Source organism: Drosophila ficusphila, unplaced genomic scaffold (assembly GCF_018152265.1).
Source record: "Drosophila ficusphila isolate 14025-0441.05 unplaced genomic scaffold, ASM1815226v1 contig_414, whole genome shotgun sequence".
Lineage (NCBI taxonomy): Eukaryota > Metazoa > Arthropoda > Insecta > Diptera > Drosophilidae > Drosophila > Drosophila ficusphila.
In genome coordinates, this window is record NW_025064328.1 from 14,831,772 (window position 1) to 14,852,289 (window position 20,518).

The 20,518-nt window shown below is 35.7% G+C and overlaps 8 protein-coding genes across 11 annotated transcripts; 5 read left to right on the forward strand and 3 right to left on the reverse strand.

Moving 5' to 3' along the window:
- Positions 1–26: 26 nt before the first annotated feature.
- LOC108090651 (gamma-soluble NSF attachment protein) lies at positions 27–1,812 on the reverse strand. Its single transcript, XM_017189429.1, has 7 exons — positions 1,684–1,812; positions 1,554–1,621; positions 1,186–1,301; positions 933–1,127; positions 799–869; positions 378–735; positions 27–199 (listed from the first exon to the last, which is right to left on the reverse strand). Exons 1-7 carry the CDS (start codon positions 1,746–1,748, stop codon positions 161–163), a joined length of 912 nt encoding a protein of 303 aa, XP_017044918.1. The 5' UTR covers positions 1,749–1,812; the 3' UTR covers positions 27–160.
- Positions 1,813–2,125: 313 nt separating this feature from the next.
- Positions 2,126–5,877, forward strand: LOC108090990 (potassium voltage-gated channel unc-103). Of its 2 annotated transcripts, XM_017189947.1 has the most exons (15): positions 2,126–2,155; positions 2,315–3,192; positions 3,251–3,491; positions 3,544–3,614; positions 3,676–3,786; positions 3,841–3,995; positions 4,262–4,382; positions 4,439–4,559; positions 4,622–4,740; positions 4,801–4,855; positions 4,911–5,046; positions 5,097–5,239; positions 5,301–5,494; positions 5,551–5,645; positions 5,699–5,877. In XM_017189947.1, the coding sequence occupies exons 2-15, from the start codon at positions 2,323–2,325 to the stop codon at positions 5,835–5,837; spliced, it is 2,571 nt and encodes an 856-aa protein (XP_017045436.1). In that variant the 5' UTR covers positions 2,126–2,155; positions 2,315–2,322; the 3' UTR covers positions 5,838–5,877. The 2 variants fall into 2 exon arrangements, with proteins under 2 accessions (XP_017045436.1, XP_043063996.1); XM_043208061.1 differs by having other exon boundaries at positions 3,676–3,995.
- Positions 5,878–5,885: 8 nt separating this feature from the next.
- On the reverse strand, positions 5,886–7,923 carry LOC108090991. Of its 2 annotated transcripts, XM_017189948.1 has the most exons (10): positions 7,709–7,923; positions 7,282–7,633; positions 7,091–7,227; positions 6,930–7,026; positions 6,687–6,874; positions 6,545–6,627; positions 6,446–6,493; positions 6,302–6,389; positions 6,129–6,250; positions 5,886–6,070 (listed from the first exon to the last, which is right to left on the reverse strand). In XM_017189948.1, the coding sequence occupies exons 1-10, from the start codon at positions 7,768–7,770 to the stop codon at positions 5,964–5,966; spliced, it is 1,284 nt and encodes a 427-aa protein (XP_017045437.1). In that variant the 5' UTR covers positions 7,771–7,923; the 3' UTR covers positions 5,886–5,963. The 2 variants fall into 2 exon arrangements, 1 of the variants encoding a protein (XP_017045437.1); XR_001771365.1 differs by lacking the exon at positions 5,886–6,070 and having other exon boundaries at positions 6,163–6,250; positions 6,444–6,493.
- Positions 7,924–9,109: 1,186 nt separating this feature from the next.
- LOC108090663 (mucin-5AC) lies at positions 9,110–11,728 on the forward strand. Its single transcript, XM_017189445.2, has 4 exons — positions 9,110–9,709; positions 9,764–9,825; positions 9,888–10,087; positions 10,144–11,728. The coding sequence occupies exons 1-4, from the start codon at positions 9,661–9,663 to the stop codon at positions 11,645–11,647; spliced, it is 1,815 nt and encodes a 604-aa protein (XP_017044934.1). The 5' UTR covers positions 9,110–9,660; the 3' UTR covers positions 11,648–11,728.
- Positions 11,729–12,041: 313 nt separating this feature from the next.
- On the forward strand, positions 12,042–13,656 carry LOC108090977 (eukaryotic translation initiation factor 5A). 2 transcript variants are annotated; one of them, XM_017189931.1, is made up of 4 exons: positions 12,042–12,150; positions 12,644–12,854; positions 13,087–13,288; positions 13,373–13,656. In XM_017189931.1, exons 2-4 carry the CDS (start codon positions 12,646–12,648, stop codon positions 13,442–13,444), a joined length of 483 nt encoding a protein of 160 aa, XP_017045420.1. In that variant the 5' UTR covers positions 12,042–12,150; positions 12,644–12,645; the 3' UTR covers positions 13,445–13,656. The 2 variants fall into 2 exon arrangements, with proteins under 2 accessions (XP_017045420.1, XP_017045421.1); XM_017189932.1 differs by having other exon boundaries at positions 12,068–12,146.
- An 869-nt stretch (positions 13,657–14,525) lies between these two features.
- LOC108090973 (60S ribosomal protein L12) lies at positions 14,526–15,498 on the forward strand. Its single transcript, XM_017189928.1, has 5 exons — positions 14,526–14,549; positions 14,617–14,678; positions 14,771–14,844; positions 14,906–15,086; positions 15,233–15,498. Exons 2-5 carry the CDS (start codon positions 14,642–14,644, stop codon positions 15,436–15,438), a joined length of 498 nt encoding a protein of 165 aa, XP_017045417.1. The 5' UTR covers positions 14,526–14,549; positions 14,617–14,641; the 3' UTR covers positions 15,439–15,498.
- Positions 15,499–16,038: 540 nt separating this feature from the next.
- LOC108090974 (60S ribosomal protein L39) lies at positions 16,039–16,768 on the reverse strand. The gene is made up of 3 exons (XM_017189929.1): positions 16,655–16,768; positions 16,464–16,567; positions 16,039–16,173 (listed from the first exon to the last, which is right to left on the reverse strand). The coding sequence occupies exons 1-3, from the start codon at positions 16,655–16,657 to the stop codon at positions 16,125–16,127; spliced, it is 156 nt and encodes a 51-aa protein (XP_017045418.1). The 5' UTR covers positions 16,658–16,768; the 3' UTR covers positions 16,039–16,124.
- A 703-nt stretch (positions 16,769–17,471) lies between these two features.
- Positions 17,472–19,821, forward strand: LOC108090987 (ras-related protein Rap-2c). Its single transcript, XM_017189943.2, has 4 exons — positions 17,472–17,951; positions 19,107–19,244; positions 19,352–19,469; positions 19,594–19,821. Exons 1-4 carry the CDS (start codon positions 17,817–17,819, stop codon positions 19,749–19,751), a joined length of 549 nt encoding a protein of 182 aa, XP_017045432.1. The 5' UTR covers positions 17,472–17,816; the 3' UTR covers positions 19,752–19,821.
- The last annotated feature ends 697 nt before the right edge of the window (positions 19,822–20,518 follow it).

The following is a 20,518-nucleotide window of genomic DNA, read 5'->3' on the forward strand; positions in this document are numbered from 1 at the left end:
ACAAAAAGGTTTTGATTATTTTTGTATTTATATTTATTTCTTAAGGTATTTAGTACAACGATATTTTATTAATATTTTTTGACATATTATATATTAAAAGAGGTTTTATTAACAACAAACATGTTTTGACTATTAAGCAGACCGTAAATTTGTAATAAAATTAGCATAAACCTCCTTCGTCTTCAGCATCTTGAGTTTCCTTAATAAAGAAAATCAAAAATTAGTATTAATGCTCTTATTTTAAAACGCTCTGTGCAATCGATAATTAAAAACTTGAATTGCGAAATAGTGGAATGAGGCGTAAATGTGTAAACCAAATATGTACATATACACAAGTTAGACCTTACAAGTGAGTTTACAAAAAAAATAGTACTTACAATTCCAGTATTATCACTGGCCTTTTTCTCCAGTTGTATACCTTGAGGTAATGGAATGTTCTTGGATAAAATTGCATACTCAACATCCATGTGCCGGATAAATGGTGATGCCAGCATTCTTGAAGCTAACTCTGGGTCTTCATCATCAAAAGCTTGCAATAGCGTTTGCAATGTGGATACTTCCTCGGGCTCACAACAATTTCCCCACTCTCTGAATGTCTTTTCGGCTTCTACGGAGTCTCCGCGTGCCAACTGTACCATTACCAAAGCCACAACTAAACGCCCAATTTGTCCATAAGATTCCGTTTGCTGATTTAGGCTTATCTCTTTTTTGAGCGCGTTTGTGGCTTCCTCGTACCTTAGATATTAAATTGTTGATGTTAATTATAATTAAAGATGATTTGATATGAGGAAAGCTTACCTTCGTAGCTTCACCAATATTCTTGAAACTTTCGATGCGTATTCAGCTGCTTGACGGACAGAATCCTCAATCTAAGTACAGCGGTAATAAACAAAAATAAATAAAAACGAGGGAAAAAACTCAAAAGCACCCACCATAATAACTTCCAGAGCGTGTTGATAGAATCTCAATGCCATGTCTGGATGCTTGGACTCGGTTAATTTTGCGGCCTTATCAAGTGCTGAAGCAGCAGCTTCTGGAGACCCATGCTGTTGATATAAGCTTGCAGCCTTGTTAGCGAATTCCTCAACTTCGAGCAGCTTATCAGAATCCTTGGACAGCAAAATAATCTACAACATACAAATATTTTTAAGTATTTGTTAAAGCTTTTATATTCGTTTAACCCACCTGCTCATATGATTTTGCTGCGTGGAACCAGGCCTTGTTGTTTTTGTAACAGTCAATGGCCTTCAGAAAACAATCCTTGCTTTTATCATAACTCTTGGCTATTCGGTATGCAGTAGCTAAAGGGATTGAACATATTTAATTTTCTAATATTTAAAAGTGTGTAAAATGGTCAGAGCCATTATTTTTTGTGATTATTAACACCTCTACTGTTTCTTACATAAATGTGTACACCAGGCTTACGAAAATGTATGTATCACCCAAAAATCTTATCCGTTTAATGGCACTTTTGGGAGAAGATATATTTCCTTCTTATTTTTGTACATTTTTAATGTTATAAAATTCGTGAAATATTAGTCAAACCAACTCACCAGCTTTGGAATACTCATCCGCTGCGCTATCGTAATCAGGTACCCACTTTAACATAGACAATTTCAAGCTGAAAAGACATTTTGGTTTAATATAAAAATCATTATACCAAGTAAAATGCGTTTTAAGTACCTCTTCTCCGCTTGCTTCACCAAATCCTCCGCTTCGGCTATCTTTTTAGCAGCAACTCCAGACATTTTCGTCAGCTATTGTTTTGCAGGAAAAATCAATTGTTTACATTTACAGATAGTGTGACCGAACGGAAAACAGTAAAAAAAGAAGGATTTAGAAATCACGGTGTATGTAAATTTTAAAAAGTGACTAAGTACGCATGCCCACAAGTTTCTAAAAGCAAATAAGGCTTGAAAGCACTTAAAAAAATAATATTTTACAAAGTTCTTTGTTTTATAATAAAGTTATGGCATATTTCATATCTTATCATATCTGTATAAAGTAATTCTTTTATCCAAAGTTCAAAGGTTAACGACAAGTTTAATTTTAAATATTTGAATGTTTATTTTTAAATTTACTTGACAACGCTTAACATTTAAGTGTATAAGTGATACGTGTTTGATTTGCAAAAAAGAAAATAAATGTGCATTAGGTAAGATTTTGATATTTCGGATTATAAAAATTCTGATTATGTGAAAACTGCAGACCTAGCGCTGCTTTTGTTTTTTTGTTTTTGTTTATTCAGCCAAAAGAGCTTTCATCGCGTTTGTTTGTTTTTAATTTGCACCTTTTGTGTTCCTATGTTTTGCAGATTTAAAAATGTCCCACAAGTCTTGCGTGGAACTAAGCGAAATCCGAAAATTGGATAAAATAGTGCAGCAATGCGAGCTGTACATGTCTAACAATAATGTACACGATTCCGCTATAAAACCGCCTTTAAAGGAATTTAAACGAAATTGCCTTGCAAAATCCAATAAATTTGTGGAGAGGGAACTCTTCTCGCTTATGTGCAACCTCAATAAGATTGAAAAGAAACAAGTTTTTGTTTCAGATATATTGATAAATGCCAGTATGTTTGACGACAAGAAGGAGAGTTTGTCGAGATTTCCCAAAAATGTAACAGATCATAGCACTCTGGTCTATCACAAATTCCTTCGGACTAATCCCACTAATGATATGGAAATAATTGAACTAAAGACCAAGTCAAAGTCCAAGGAAAAGCATTCAAAGTATTCAGGGGACTGCTTCTTTTCGCCTATACTTTTAAAAATCACCAACAAAAGAGAGTGTTTGAAAAAGGTTAAGTCCAGTAAGGTTGAAAATCAAATCGAGCAGAACAATATCTCTAACGAGCTTAAATCAAGTCAACCTAAAAAGCACACTAGTATTAAAGCCTCGAAAAAATGCATTAAATGTGATAAAAAAAAGCTGTATATTAAAAACTATCAGACATTAGCCAGAAGGGATTGCGATTTGCTTTGTTCATACGATCCATCGCGTAAAAACAACAACGACATTTTTCAAGCCCACAAGGGAAATTCCTACGAGTGTATGTTTAAAAATTTAAAATACAAACAAACCGAAAAAACGACAGAAAATGTTTTGGGGAGTTCCTTCGATGATATGTTGGACAAAGAAGCTCTTCTCGGCTCTAAGAGCGAACCCAACATGCAAGACCCCAACGACATGGTAAATTATAAATCGTCATATAAACTACATTCTTTGTTAAAACTTTTCTCTTCAACAGATTACTTCGCTGGGGGGAAATATACTTGATCAAAAGTTACAGAATAACTACTACCATAAGTGGACTTTGCTGCACTATTCGCCCTTCAAAGCTGTTTGGGATTGGGTTATATTGATCCTGGTGATGTACACTGCCATTTTTACCCCATACGTGGCTGCCTTTTTGTTGGGGGAACAGGATTACCAAAGACGAAATAACAAATACATAAACTCTGACCCTATTGTAATAATTGATTTAATTGGTATGCTGAAAAGTTACTTTTTATGATTTCGTTATTAAAGTATCTTTTTCAGTGGATGTTACCTTCATTGTCGATATATTAATTAACTTTCGAACTACCTTTGTCAACGCACAAGATGAAGTGGTAAGTGGTAAAAACAATCAATTTGAAATAACAAATCCAAAAAGAAATACAATTAATACAGGTTTCCCATCCAGGACGTATAGCAGTCCATTATTTAAGCGGTTGGTTCTTAATTGATCTAGTTGCAGCTGTTCCATTCGATTTGCTTTTAGTTGGAAGTGATACCGATGAGGTGAGGTATTCCCCCTCTCTTTTTTCTGTAAATAACATGAGTTCGCAATTCCAGACCACGACCCTGATAGGACTCTTGAAAACAGCGCGACTTTTAAGACTGGTCCGTGTGGCTCGAAAAATTGATCGTTATTCGGAGTACGGAGCTGCAGTTCTAATACTACTGATGGCAACGTTTATTTTAATTGCCCATTGGCTGGCCTGCATATGGTAAGTATAGTACAGTACACTGTTTTTGTTGAAAAGTTGGCTACAGGTCGAAGGAGGCACTCACAACTTATATACACGAGGTATATCAAATCTTGATCAGGTTCAGCAGACTAGTCGATCTGGACTGTTTGTCTTCTGATGTCTGTATGGACATTGAGATTCAAAAGTAGCAACGCCTATTGCCAATTTTCTAAGTAACGGGTATCTGATAGTCTAGGACTCGACTATAGCGTCCCCTCTTTCTAAAACTAAAAATATATTTCAAGGTATGCCATTGGAAATGCGGAAAAATCTATCGCGTCGAAAAACATCGGTTGGCTGAATTCCCTGGCCTACGATATCCAGGAACCCTATTTTGACAACCGGACTGGTGGACCCTCTATAAAAGTAATTTTTTATTTTGACTTAAAAAAGCGGTTGAATCTAATATAATGTTCTTACAGTCACGATATATCACCGCCTTGTATTTCACATTTACCTCGCTCACCTCCGTTGGCTTTGGGAATGTGGCACCTAATACTGATGCCGAAAAAGCATTTACGATTTGCGTAATGCTTGTTGGATGTAGGCGAAATTCACACTTTCTTTAAAATTATATTTTACAGAAGAAATTTTACCTTTTTCAGCTCTTATGTACGCAAGCATTTTCGGAAACGTCTCTGCAATAATACAAAGACTGTACTCGGGAACTGCAAGATATCATACACAAATGTTACGCGTTCGGGAATTCATTCGATTTCACCAGGTATCAAGGACCCCAAACTTTGTAAACTTTTTGGACTCTAACTTCTTGCACTTCCCTTAGATTCCGAACCCGCTTAGGCAGAGACTGGAGGAATATTTTCAACATGCATGGACCTGTAATATTCTTAATGATATACTTTCCTTTTTGTTGTTAATCAATTGATCTTTAAGATACGAACGGAATCGATATGAGCTCGTTGCTTAAAGGTTTTCCCGAGTGTTTGCAAGCCGATATTTGCCTGCATTTAAACAGAAAGTTATTAACAACTTGCGCAGCTTTTTCGGAGGCCAGTCCTGGTTGCTTAAGGTGAGTTTGAAAAAAGCCACTGAACCATTTCTTATGGTATTTATTTTCAGAGCGTTCTCTCTTAAATTTAAAACAACCCATGCGCCGCCAGGTGACATCTTAGTTCATAAAGGAGATGTACTTACCTCCTTGTTTTTCATAGCCAGGGGATCCATTGAAATTCAAAAAGCTGGCAATCACATTATCGTTTTAGGTAAGACTTATTCCATCTGAACTATAGCTGCAGTGGCAAAAAAGGTTTTGTTTCGCTACAGGAAAGAACGACATTTTCGGCGAAAATCCATGCATATATCCAACACTAGGCAAGTCCAATGCAGTGGTTAGAGCCCTGACATATTGCGATATTCACAAACTACACAGGGACGACTTGCTGGACGTTCTGGACTCGTATCCTGAATTTCTGGACAGTTTCGTAAACAACTTGGTTATAACGTACAATATGAGAGATGTAAGAGGCAGCACCATGGTTTTAACGAAAATGTCTAAAGATTCCGCACTTTTCAGGACGAACACGGAGGAGTTGACATCAAGCATCGCTTTTTGAGGGCCAAGTCATCCGATAAAATGAGAAGCTCTCCTGACATACCCTCTATAAGGATGTAAGTTATTATAGCGTTTTCCTGACACGCAATGGATGACATCTTATTTTTAGAGTTGGACTGCGGTATAAGAAGCAAAATGTCAACACTTCTGTGCACAAAGTCAAGAATGACAACTCCCGTGACCTTAATATTTTTATAGAAAACGAAATTGCAAACTATCATTTAGATTTGTTTGAGAACAATAATTAACCGCAAACAGCACAATTTGAAATAAACCATTTAATTAGCATTGCTGAAAAAAAATTCATTTAATAGCTTTGTGGTGTTCAAAAACCTTATGCTGCTGCTGCTGGGGAGTTTATAACATTAAAGGGGCTAACATACAAGCAATTGTTTAAGCTTTTTTAAAAAAAATGAGATCACTTCCAAAAGGTTTAACAAGGATGCGCCGAAGAAGAGTCCAATTACACTTCCAATGCCAACTGTTAATATTAAGGTAGTTTTAGTGTTAGTCTTGATAAGAGATTTTATTAATCCTACCTATCAAATCAAGCTTGGTTTGGGTCACTGTCCTGTAATATCTAGCGGTCGGGGGAGATGCTATTTGAATTTCCACCACTTGAGCGCCGCTGCTGGTTCTGTTACTCTTTTCCTCTCGGGACCTGTAGCTTTTGGGTTTTACAATTTTAACAAAACGCTTGCCATTCGCTTACCCAACAAAGCTTATCTGTTGCTCAACGCAGGATGGCAGGCAAGCCATATTAGACCCAACATAGTGCTTTACCTTCTCGGCCAGTTTGCCTAAAATAGTATGATTATATTATTGCACTCGTGTAATTAAGAGACGATTCACACACTGAAGTCCAGGCAGGATATTTCCCTGAATCCACAATAGTCCTCAGAACCTAAAAGGCAATGCGTTGCATATGGTGATCATGATGAACTGTCTGGCTTACTTGAATCCTTATAACTGAATAAAGTGCAGTTGCAGAGTTCCTTCTCAATTTGACTCCGAATAATGGACATACATGTTGAAAAACTGTAAGATCATGTTGCCAGAAAACGTACTTCTTCCAATTCATTCCAAAGCAGACTTACCTATAGGGAAGTCCTTTAATAGTACTTTCACTGGGAAATTTACACAGCCGTTGAGAAACTGGCTCTTTAATGACGTCTTCGTGATTATGAATCTCCTCTACGTTGAAGCTGTGGATCACAGGATCGGCGGAAATCGAATACGTCACGGCATTGAAATAGGGCAGATCCTCTGGACTGTGAACGTACAACTAAAACAACAAACATTTTTGAACGTCGAAAATGTCATTATCTAGAAGCTCTCACCTCGTAGCTAAACACCATTCCACTTCGCAGGGAAACGCGTAAATTTCGGTGTTCGTCCAGTGAAGAATATTGCAAGGGCATATTTTCAATACTATCACTAAAAAATATTCAACTAGTATCTAAGTAATATGCAAAGTACATATATGGTTGTTCGGACTTACTAATCCATTAGGTTATTTGCTAGAAAACAATATCCCATTTCTAGTTCATGAAACTTGAATATTTGTTCACAGTCCGGAAGCAATTTTTCAGCAAAGTAAATTTCTTGAAAAAACTTCGTGCAGCTTGTCGGAAATAACTACCACCAAAAGGTACTAGTATATTAGTTTAAGAATAAAAATGAACATTTTACCTCCTTTCTCATTCCTAAAATGTCAACTCCGCAACTGGAATTTAGATTCTTGCAATGATCGGATTTCATATACAAGTTGTTTGGGTTTATAAAAAGGTAGTCGTATAAAGTTCTTAAATAGACGAAGTTTATTTTTTCTCCAGGAAAACGTTTTTCGACCGCACTTGAAAATTCTGCATTTGTCCGGCTTTTTGACAAACATATTGCAATCGATGGAAAGGTGTTTGTCCACCGACTATAAGAGGTAGAGACTCCTAAGCTAGTGGAATCGGTTTCATATCTATTCTTAAGAAGAATGAAAATTGTAACCATGCTCCATCCCGAAACGATGAGCACAGGTATATAAAATAGTCTGCAATGATAAGAAAATATCATTATTGAATTTGTCCACGACTAATACACTCAAAATTGAACCAAAAATTCTTACTTTTTATTTTGAAGAAGATATGATATTGATCGTATAAAAACCTTGACTGTGTTTCCCGACATTTCGCTTCGTATTGGCTGAATCAATTTCACAGTATTCTGTTGTTAGATGTGCATGTGCATAGAAAATCATTTAATATATATTATACATACATATGTCGCAAACTGGCACGCAATTTTGGGTTCCAATCCCTTATTTTTTTGTATTTAAAAATGCATGCAAAGTTTCAGTGGCTCGCTCACAAGAAACAAGGACGAAACAAGTCAACAATAAGCACACTTAAATATAACCGCCAAATTGGTTTTTCTTGTAGATTTTATTGATTTGAGAAAGCATGTACAAGGCCCATCAAAGTATAAAAGAGAACTACATTTTTAAACAAGAAAGGAAGATTGCTTCTAAAGTGCATAGAGTATACATATATATTATTAGCGACTTACTAGTAAAAAAAATTGAGAATCCATTGGCCCCACAATTATTTCTTGGACCTTAAAAAGGCATAAGGATAAGTAACTAGCTTACTCTGGTCTTTGTTAATAACTTAAGGTCAGTTGCAGAAAAGCATTTCAAAGAAACTGCAAAACAGAACTACAAAATATGTATGACTATTTTTACAAGCTCTAAACAAGGACTCGCCCATAATATAGCCTTTTATAGTTCCTTCACATAAACTATTTCTAAATTGAAATGATTTTGGAGTTAAGGCTTAAATCCATTAAGGCAGTGGTCTGCTTAAGGAACCGAAAAAAGAGCGTTTTTTCAACAATTTTTTTGAAAGGGAAGGAAATGATTGCGGTGAACGAAATTTTGAGACGATATAATATTATATTTAAACTTTAAAAAACAATTTTTATTATTGCAAATAATTGAAATTAGCGGAAGTTGTAACGATTTTTCTGGGGCGGCTAGAGTGTGCACTTGTTAATCGGTGCCGGTGATAGAGTTCGTCCGATGCATCTGAAACAGTGGAACCAAATTTTTTTTACTTTTTATAAGTTCCTTTTCTATATGAACTAAAAAAGTCCGAAGAAATTACGAAATTCCAAATTTTTTCTAAGTTTGAAAAAAAATTCACTTTTTTGTAATTTTTGTAAACAAGTAATTTAAATAGTACTTTTATCCATTTTTTTTAGTTCAAATAGAAGATAATTCAATAATGAAGCTAGATCACTTTGGTTTTTTTCGATCGGACATATATTTTTTTTACTATGGCCGGCACCGTTTTCCAAGACTTGTGAAAATAAAAACTCGAGAAAACGGGCTGTAAAGTCTGCCCGAGCATACGAACCTGCTCGACGCTTGGCCACTAAAACTGATCTAGCTTCGAAAATATGTCGAATTGGCCTCTAAAGTTTTGAACACATATTCTTGGATAGTTTTGGAATAGATTTAAGAAAAAAAAAAAAATCGATTTTTTTAAGTCTGTAAAGCAGACTACTGCCTTAATGAGTATCTACCAGGTCCAAACCGAATGGCTGTATTTTTTTGGGAAGTAAACGTACCTCTTGAAAGTGTGTTTAACCATACGGCTGCACAGATGCAACAATTATAACAGCAAGATGAGCTTGTCCAAGCGTTGATTTCTATGCTCCATAGCACACACGCTATGGTTTAGATACAGCATCTGAAGACTACTTTATTAACAATCATTCACAGGGCAACTTTAGTTGAAATAACAGAAGACTATGTTACTGTTTAAGAACATTTTGCTTACTCACAGAGGTAAATTTAAAAGCTAATGAAGCTTAAAGATTTATTGTTATCATATAACATACTTAGGTTTTCTCGGGAAACATTTTATCTCAAACCATCTTTGCGTGTGAATGATTTACAGTTTCTGCTTAGTCTGAAGGTGCATCGAAAATGAATTTCGATCCAAGTATCCAATAATTTTGAAGAAAAACGAATGTTAGTAGTCGTTGGTTGTCTGCTGTAAAAAGTATTCAAATATTATGTTGGGGAAAGTGAAACCCAGAATTGTTGTCATTTATATGACAATAGGTGAGGCAATTAAGTGTAACACAAACACAATCTAAACTTTTTAAACTCCTTTAGGGTTGTTTTACATATTGCTTAATATTAAGGCATCTTCCACGTTCATGAGATCAAAACGACAGGTAAATATTAAGAAATATCTTTACAAAAAAAGCGATAGCGAGTCCCTTCAATAAACTTTTAGATGTGGTCTGTAGATCATCCATCGATTGTCTTATATCGACAACATCCAAGCGCTATGCGAAAGTTTTATTGGTATAACACCAGGACACCAATTTTAGTAGGAAAAATGAGACTGAAAAACTATATGCGCAGCATGCATATGCTGCCAAGATATATGCCTTCACCCGCTCAATATCACGAGGCCTATGCCAATTCAAAGAGGTATACACTTTATATATGAGTGGTACTTTATGTGCTTAATTAATCCAATTTTCCAGAAGCGTCTTTAGAGACTTGAATAATGTTCACGGATTTAAAGTAACATCAACGCCTGCTACCACAGTGGATTACGTTGCAGCGCCAGTTAATGTCATCGAATATAGTACAGCTCCAGTAAGCCCTCCTGTGGATTTTAATTTCCCCCCCGTTAACGCCTTCATACCGCTAACGGCTAAAACACTGTCAAATTCAGAACGCTGGAATCCATCCAACTTTTCCAATGAAAATTGGAAAAAGTGTCCAGATCAAATCTATACAGCTGGTAGTGTTTCGGAAAACTGTTTTAAAAACACTTTGCAAGATATTCCAAAAGACCAATATAGCTCGCACACTATAGAATTACCAGTCACTACAACAACTACAATGCCCTATTTTAATTATGTTGCTCATACCTACTTTACACTTGACGATGTAATTTTACCCCATTCTTCATCCAAGTTCCATAAGCCTGACACCAAAGATCAACACACATTTCTACCCAGTCACCAAGTATTTACTACAGAAATTCCCCAAGAGACTTTTACGGAGAGATTTCAGCGCACCACAGAGCCAATCCCAACCACCACTTCAACAACCGTAGAAGCTGTAACACCAACAAGAACAACTTTTTTGGATAAGAATTATAGCACCAGACCAAGTTGGTTCAGTCCAACCACCTTTACCACAATCACAACGACAACAGAACCGTCTGCTTTTAAGAACCCCCCAACCTGGACCACGTCGGAACCTGTAAAAATTACCTATCCCCCAGCGAATGTTACAAAAGAGTCTTTCAAACATAGACTAAAATCCATTAAGGCTACTAAAAACTATTCTTCAAATATTGAAACAAAATTGAAACTGTTAAAGCTTCATTTGAAAAATCTCGTTACCACAAAGGAAACCCCTAGAATCATTCAAAATCTAACCACATCAGCTGTTTTCGATAACACCACAATGCCCGATTCTACGACCACTTCAACCCCCGTAACCAGACGAACAAATATCAACCGAAAACTAAGAAAACTCCGGGTTTCAGCTTCAACTAAAAAGGTTCCGATCCAAGTATCAATTAACTTACCAAATTCCAATGCCAAAATAGAGCAAAAAAAATCAAAAAGAATTTATCAAAGACGCAAGTACTTGAATACCACTGCAGCGCCAGAACCAGTGAAAAACACAACAATTGCTAGCACCTCGATCAACAAGTTCAGGCGCCGAACAACAGCCACCTCGCGAAAAACAGCAATTGTCGATGAAAAGTTAGCCGTTCGAAATTCAACGAACGTATTCAGTCACACTATTGCAAAATCTCGCTCCGATGGAGTACCGGAGGAAAAATCCGCCTTAGTCACAGAATCCGCCATTATGACTATTTCCAGTGGCAATGTAAAAATTAGACAGCCATTAACAAAAGTAAACCGGAAACAGCACAGCGCCAGAAAAATTAAACATTTGGATAACGATAATTTTATACCGACTCTGCCCATTGAAGTATATTTTAAAAAAGTAAATCAACAATAAATACCAAAGTTTTGAAGAAATGCTTATAAATCTTGTAAATTAACTAAAAACTAAAAAAATATTATTTATACATTAAAAACATATTTGGAAGCACCAATAAACTTTGTCTTTTTTGTAAACGTTTTGCCACCTAGGTACTTTGCAGCAATAAGAGAGTGACTGCTTAAAGCTAAAGTGGCTCTAAAATTATTTTGCCAATAATAAATACCATTGTGGGAATTATTAAAAACAAAGAAAAACAAATAACTTTATTTATTGATATCGTGATTTTAAACTGAGTTGACAAGCTACATATTGCTTAGCTAGAACTTTCCCCTATTTTAATGTTTCAATTCCACAGTTTCAAAATTAAACGACTTGATTGCGCTGAAATTTCAGAGTGCTAAGATGCATTCCTGCCTCTATTTTATTATTGACCGGAAACAAAACGTGGGTTTGATTCGATAGCAGGGTTCTTTCATTTTACATCTTCGGTTGGAACAGTCACTGAACTTCGCAAGTAGGTTAGTAATTTGCTATTTTGCGGACAAAAAATTTGCAAATTAATCCGAAAAACACCGGAAATGTGTGTTTGCACTTTGGGCTTGACCAAACAGTGGAAACATAGTCGGAGCAAGAGAATTAATCTCCGGCCGCTGGGCTCCTTCAAATATGTGCGAAAGAAAGTATTTACATACACACAAATCTGCAGTACACAACTTTCAAGTGCCGACGTCTAGATGACTTTGCCAATTTAAATGTTTGATCATTAAAGTGTTTGGGTGTGCATTTGGCATACGACATTTTGAATACATACGTATAGGCACCGACGTTTATACATGTGTGCATTTTTTTCGGCTTGCACACATTCGTATTTACATATGTGCGAATCTGTCTGTATGTACACCATAGAACGCCGATGTATATAATGTACTCTTACATTTCTTATTGTGACTTCAATTAATTTGCAATTAATTACCAAATATCTAATCAAATCAATTTATTATGTGGTGACAGAAATGGCTGATTTGGACTTGGATCAATTCGATGCAGTGGATTCCGGCGCATCGTCCACCTATCCCATGCAATGTTCGGCATTGCGCAAAAACGGATTCGTCATGCTAAAGTCCCGGCCATGCAAGATTGTCGAGATGTCTACTTCGAAGACTGGAAAACACGGACACGCCAAGGTTCATATGGTCGGCATTGACATTTTCTCCAACAAGAAGTGAGTATTCTGTGGCTGCAGTACTAAGAAAGCATCGTGGGCTCATTATTATTATCAAAAAAATTTATAAGAAAATAATCTTATCACGGACTAATATTATCAATGAACTTGTGGTGGAAACTTGGAGTCTCCCTAAGGCTTTATGCAAGATGTCTTACGAAAAATCAAATCCACATATTTTCTCTAGGCATTCATCCCTTACTAAACATTTCTTTGTTCACGAACTTTGCAGATATGAGGATATTTGCCCATCTACTCATAACATGGATGTGCCCCATGTGAAAAGGGAAGATCTTCAGCTGATCGCTATAAGTGATGATGGCTTCCTTACATTGATGACTGAAGGCGGAGATTTGCGTGAAGACTTGAAGGTTCCGGAAGGCGAGTTGGGCGATCAATTACGTTCAGACTTTGATAATGGCAAGGACTTACTGGTGAGCTTCCTCGATCAATTTTGAGTGCCGGATTATTATTATTATTTATCTTTATTGATTGTATCCATTTGTTTATCTTCACAGTGCACCGTTCTCAAGGCGTGCGGAGAAGAGTGTGTTATCGCAATTAAGAACAATACTGCTCTGGACAAATAAGCAAAATGTGTCGCTGTAAATTTCTGTTGCATTTACATCTGAAACAAATTTATTCAAAGATGCTGTTATAGGCTAGTTGGCTCTACATCTTAAATCTGGTTCTAACGATTGTAATAAATATAACAGAAACTCAAAGCATCCATGTTTGAATAACTAAGTAACAAGATACACGTTTGCCAATAAAATTTTTTACCTAAACGTCATCCGTAAAATTCGATTCGTTGTTTTATTTGGTACAGACGCCTGGTAAAGATGGAACTGGCGTTACTCACGGGATAGTAAACAAAAGGCTTGATTGGCGCATCAATAAGTGGCGTCACTTATCAAGCTATCAGTAAACAGGGCGGGAACTAAATGGGGTGATGCTACTGTGTTTTAATCAAAAAATTGTATTTAAAAATATTTCCGTTGGTTCATCATTTGGTCCAGAAGAATAAATTTTTCTTTGTACATACATACATCCATTTTGTCTTGTATGTGTTGTTGAGGCAGGTCAATCTTCATTTTATTGATCGATAAAAAAAAAGGCAATTTTTATAAACTGTTTTGGAATGGCTAAAAATAGGAGAATGGCTACAACAGAGTCAAATATTCGTTTATTCAAATTAAATCAAACGATAGTTTTTACTCAGACTAAACGTCATACCATCGATATATGCTAAAGTTATCTATCAAAAAAGTATTGGGTTGGTAAAAAAAAATTTCAATAAATTTTATTACTGGCGTTCTTGTGAAAAGCACTTTAACAAAAGTTAAGTTAACTTCTCGTCTACTTAAAACCGTAATCACTCCGAATATATGTATACATACATATATATCTATTTATAATATATAATAATTTACCACTTAAGGTATTAAAAATGGCGGGAAGTTAATTTACATAATATATAAATATTATATACAATTTATTTAATATATAATATTTATATATTAATTATATTTTTAAAATTTTCCTATTAAATGAGGACATATAAAAACATGTTTCAATTCCACGTTTCATTTAAGACCCTTTTCGTTCCGATAGCTCTTAGCGATACGTACCCTGCACACATTCCTGCCGGAAATCGATAATCTTCTTCTTTCTTTTTCTGTGTGTCTTTTTGCGGTAAAGTACAGAGCCTAAAATGTCTTTAAAAAAATCGGGAAATAATAACGTAATCTTTACATTGCAGCGACTGTTCAAGCCAAGATACCACCATGCCTCCCAAATTCGACCCCACGGAAGTTAAATTGGGTGAGTTTTCAAATGTTGATAGGAAGAGCCTGACTTCTAAATCAACAGAAGCGTTTTAACAACATACTAACTTATTATACTAAAAATTACAGTGTACCTGCGTTGCGTGGGCGGAGAAGTGGGAGCCACATCATCCCTGGCCCCTAAGATCGGTCCCCTTGGTCTGGTAAGCATGGAACCCGGTTTGTTTACCTGCCCACTTGTGTTAATGAAAAATTGTTCCGTAGTCGCCTAAAAAAATTGGTGATGACATTGCCAAGGCTACCTCCGACTGGAAGGGTCTGAAGATCACCGTCTGCCTAACCATCCAGAACCGACAGGCTGCCATCTCCGTGGTTCCCTCCGCTGCCTCTTTGATCATCAAGGCTCTGAAGGAACCTCCACGTGACCGCAAGAAGCAGAAGAACAGTGAGTGTTTCACGATTTTCTGGGATTAAAACTGCATTGTTCGTATAATAAAAAGCTTTCATGAGGGCCTAAGCAATGCACTAAAAACCCGGATCTCCAAACTGTTTACCAAACGACTAACAACCATTTTTACTTTATTTTTTCAGTCAAGCACAGTGGAAACATCACCTTCGATGATATCCTGGCTATCGCCCGAGTAATGAGGCCCAGGTCCATGGCCCGTGAGCTGAAGGGAACCTGCAAGGAAGTTTTGGGTACCGCCCAGAGCGTCGGCTGCACCGTTGACGGAAAGCACCCTCACGATGTTATTGACGAGCTGAACGAGGGCTCCATTGAAGTTCCCGCAGAATAAACAGTTTTTAATCAAGAATTAATAAATTGTACGCGTTACAGTCTGTAATAATTGACCCTATCGGAAAGCATTTTACTTTGAACCGAATTTTTGCCGCCAGTGTGCTTTCAGATAAGAAAAAGTAGACCAGTTATCAAGCGAAAACTGGAAATTGTAATTTTACTGAAAGTAACCAGACTAGAATATATCGGAGTAGATTTTGTTTCAACTGCATTCATTGATTAGCTAGTTCAATAATGAAAATGCGTAAGGAACTCTATTTAAGCGCCTGCAGGTTTTAATGGATGATACTTTGGAAGCACTTCCCAATAATCCTACTTTCTGTGATTGAAAGAATTTCAGACGTATATCCCCAACCAACCGTATTGCGAGAATGGGGAGATTTTAGTTTTCGGGGCGATTTAATTTTAAGAACATTTTTTCATAGTGCGGGCGAAATTACTTATTGCACATATTTTTTGAGGAACTTGCAATATTCGCGGTACTTTGGCCGAAGACGGTCACTTTATTTTTATAAAAACAAATTTTTCAATATTACCCAAAATATGTCCTAAAATCGCCCCGGAAACTAAAATCGTGCCGCGAGAATAAACACAACTGTTTTAATCCGAAAATCGAATTTATTTCATATCTTTTCAAGAATCTTTAGCATTCCAATAAATTGTGGAGCTTCTGGAATCAACAGCTTACAACTTCAACTTGGTACGCCTCCAGTGACGGCGCTTAGCGTTGTAGCTGAAACGAGAAGAAAAAATAATGAAATGACATTGGCGCCAGATAATTTTTTAACTATATTTTTGTGCATTTAATTGTAATTTATTCGTATCCAACAGTTATTTGGCATTACTTTATTAAGACACCAAAATTTGTTTTGACAAAAATGCCGGTGCACAGAACGCAACATATATCTTGATCTTGTATAAATAATGATGCGGAACTTTTACACTCTTTTGACCATATTAAAAACAAAACTTCTACCATCTTCCTATAAATGTAGCTCAAAATTGAAGTCGAAGTTTACTTACCGAATTGTGTTGCCAGTACGTAGACGAACCCATTGGGGAACGGACCTGTTCTGCTTCAGCTTCTTAGCCAGCTTTTGCTTTATTCTGAACGACTTATGTGCAGCCTAGTAAAGAAAACCAATAAGAACTATTTAGTACCGTGAAAATAAAAAAATTTCTTATGATCTCAAACAAACATTTAGATTTCTTACCATTTCGTCCGATCTATTCAACGAGCCACACCGGAAAGAAAGAAACGTTGGTGATGGGCATACCTCGATAAGTTAACAAGTTGAAAAACTCGTTAGATTAGGAACGACTGAAAAGTTAATAGAAACAAATATATGTTAAGCTTAATAAGTTCATTAATAAATAAAACAACTAAAATTTTTTTGCCGAAAATTCTATTCTAATACAAAAATGTAATAGCAAAAAATATTATTGCTAGCTTAAGAAAGTTGACGCGTTCCCATCGAAATCAGAAATCAGCTGATTGGACTGCAAAAACAAAAGTTTTTCCAAAAAATTTAAAGCTTTCTTTCTAGAAAAAACATAAACTTAAAACCATAGATACTTTTTCGGAAAACACTAAACACGAATTTTAATCATGAGGCGGCTGTCATTTCCAAATAATTAAAAGTTTTTAATTTCAAACTTTATTTTTAGAAAGTTAAGTTATAAAATATATGAATAATTTAGTTAGACTAAATATAAAAAAATATAATGTAGGTGTGAAGAATGTTAAGTTACATATAATGATAGTATAATTTTTGTCAATTTAAAGTTTTTGGGTTTTGAAGCAAAGAACTTAAACTTGTGCAAAACAGGTAAATGGTATGATATAAAACTTGTAATTTTATATTAGATTATATATATAAATAATATATATATATATATGAATATATTATAAATACATTTATTTTCTTTTATGTAAATTTTGTTTTATCCCGAAAGTCCGATATCATGCCTATCGATGACTGAAACAATTGTCGTGTGTATCTGCCCCTAACATTTTTGTTCTAAAACCATTATTTCATTTCCTCTATACATATGCATCGTTCCATTTTCCATAAGTGTCAGTGTCATCATTTATCAATTATCATTTGATTATTATATTTTACAATATAATATGTGTTTAGGAGAAATGAAAAACAATTCATGCTGAGGACGATGAACCAGTAGACCGCAGTCTTGCAGACGAATTTGTGCATTACGGGCATTAAAACGCAATGTTAATCCATACATAATATTTTGCTTTGTAAACGGTTTTAAGTTGAAATACATATACACAAATAGTGTTAAATATAAATACGTACAGAACACACATTTGCAACTATATTGTACGCATCGAATAACAGAAAAACTTATTTAACAATGCGCGAATTTAAAGTTGTTGTGCTCGGGTCTGGAGGAGTTGGTAAATCGGCCCTCACGGTGCAATTCGTCTCGGGATGCTTTATTGAAAAGTATGATCCGACAATTGAGGACTTCTACCGCAAGGAAATTGAGGTACGTAAACCGTTTGTTCATATGATATGATGATATCGGCAGGCATAATCAATTTACAAACCCAAACGCAGCACACACGCTCAGACCTACATACATATATATGTATGTACTAAGCGTAATCGCGCACATACATATAAACGTCTGTGCTTACAGGCACATACGGGCATATGTATGCATATATATGTAGATACATATAATGGGCGATTAATTATATATATATGTATGCATAGTAGTTCTTGTAGGTGCGAAATGTGATCGTGTATGTGTGCTTATGTACACAAGAGGACGTTACAAGCCCACATAAAGTATGTAATTCATGAATTCACTAGTGTATATGCAATGCAAATATGCATATTTGAGCATAGGCGTGGGTGTTGGTGTAAGGATTAATGGCCATGCCAATTCCGAAATGATTCATAGGCGTAGTTTCTTGCGGGGTAAATTAAATATTAAGCGGAAGGCTAACCTGCACTGTCCCCTTAACTTTTCAATCATAAGACTGCAACTCTTGTTTAATTATGCCTTCTAGACTTGTTCGGTTGCCATATTACAGTGTGCGTTGATTGTTTCTATTTCGTGTTTACTCAAAATATGGTTGAATGCCTTCCATAGAGTCAAGAAATGGTAATATTTCATATGTATTTTTGAATCCTGGGGCCCTTATAAATCTTTTGGAATAAATATAAGAAACGATTTAATCCAAGTCAACAGCCCAGTGTAAAAAACACAAAGTGTCACATGCATTCACACTATCACAAGCGTAAGTTCGTTGGATATCCAATATTTCATGAATCTCCGAAACGAGCTTTTCGTTCTCAAAACCAGATGCAAGCGCATAAAAGCCGCCTTCGGCAAACACAAAATATATCTAATGATGTTAAAAGACAAAGAGCAAGCATTTCTTCCGCATTTGCACATGCCCACAGTTGTATATATGTATACTACCCCATTGTACTGAAAGCACTTGCACATCCCCTAATACTGCAGCCTTACTTACGAAAAAATTAAATCTATTGACAAACCCTTCGAAAAGCAAATAACTATTTAGGGATATCCGTCCCAAGTCAAGTAAATATTTATCTAACCAAGTATCTAAGCAGACAAGTTCATCGACCCAATTCAATTCTACTAATAAATGAAACCCTTTCTTTGCAGGTGGACAGTTCTCCATGCGTTTTGGAAATATTGGATACCGCGGGAACAGAGCAATTTGCATCAATGAGAGATCTCTATATCAAAAATGGTCATGGTTTTATTGTAATGTATTCACTTACGAACCATCAAACATTTCAGGTATGACACGGTTTTCATTTATGGTCATTGTGTGTTTTTCATTACAATTTTTTCTTTAATCAAGTTTATTTAACAATGCTCATTAATATGTCTGCTTTGTTCTTTAGGATATATCTAGTATGAAAAATGTGATCACTCGAGTTAAAGGAAGTCAGCCAGCACCCATCCTACTAGTCGCGAACAAATTCGATTTAGATTGCCAAAGAGAGGTATCCACCGCTGAAGGTAAGGACCTTTTTTTGAAAGTCCAAAGGTTTAATCAGCTTTGGCAGACAATTATAAATTGTTCCTTTAAGAATTTCAAACAGGTGTACTAATGAGCTTTCTTTTTAATGCTTTGTCCATAAAGGTAATGCATTGGCACAACTGTGGGATTGTCCATTTATCGAAGCATCAGCAAAGGATCGGATAAACGTTAACGAAGTATTCGCCACCATCGTTCGAGAGATGAATTTGACGCAAGAAAACCGGCAAAAAAAAAATTACTGTTGTTGTACGCTTTTATAGAAATTTTGTAAAATTGTAAGATTATTATAGTTAAAAAATAAAATTACTAATATTTAATAGATAACGAAAATATGCGCATCTTTTTAATCGCTGGGAAGACTCATGATTTTGTTAAGTTAGAACGAATTTTTGTTTAATGAGAGTGATTCACAGACACGTACACTCTATAATGTCTTTTAAGACGGCGGTAAAAAAAAATCGAGCTTGAAGCCGAGATTAGTTTGCTTTAAATGTTAAAAAATAAAAACATCTAAGGCAGTATTTCCCAAAGTGTGGGTCGCGACCCACTGGTGGATCGCGGGTAGATTTTTGGTGGGTACTAATTTTCATATAGATTGTGCAATTTTTTTGTAAGTGTGTTGCGGTCCCGACAAGTTTGGGAAACACTGATCCAAGGAGAATTGGAAGAACGTAAGAGTAATGATTTATAGACCAGTATTAAAAGAAAAGCACACCTTGGTGACCTTAAATTTTTTATCATCCTTAGTTTAGTGTATATTTTTCAATGTTAAAAAACCAAAACCAAAAAAAAATTTAATATTCTTTGAAAAGGGCTACTGCAAAAGTTAGTGTAAATACGTAGTTTTAGCTAAAGTCGAGAATGAGAGCCACCAGGAATTATTTTTTCAACCAAGGTTGATGGTTTTACGTCTTTATTACAGAAGTATTCTGTGTTTTTTTTACCCGCACTTTACCAAAGCCGAGGGGTGTGCATATATTTACATGAGTCATCGGCACTGACCACACCTTCATACCACTTGAAATCT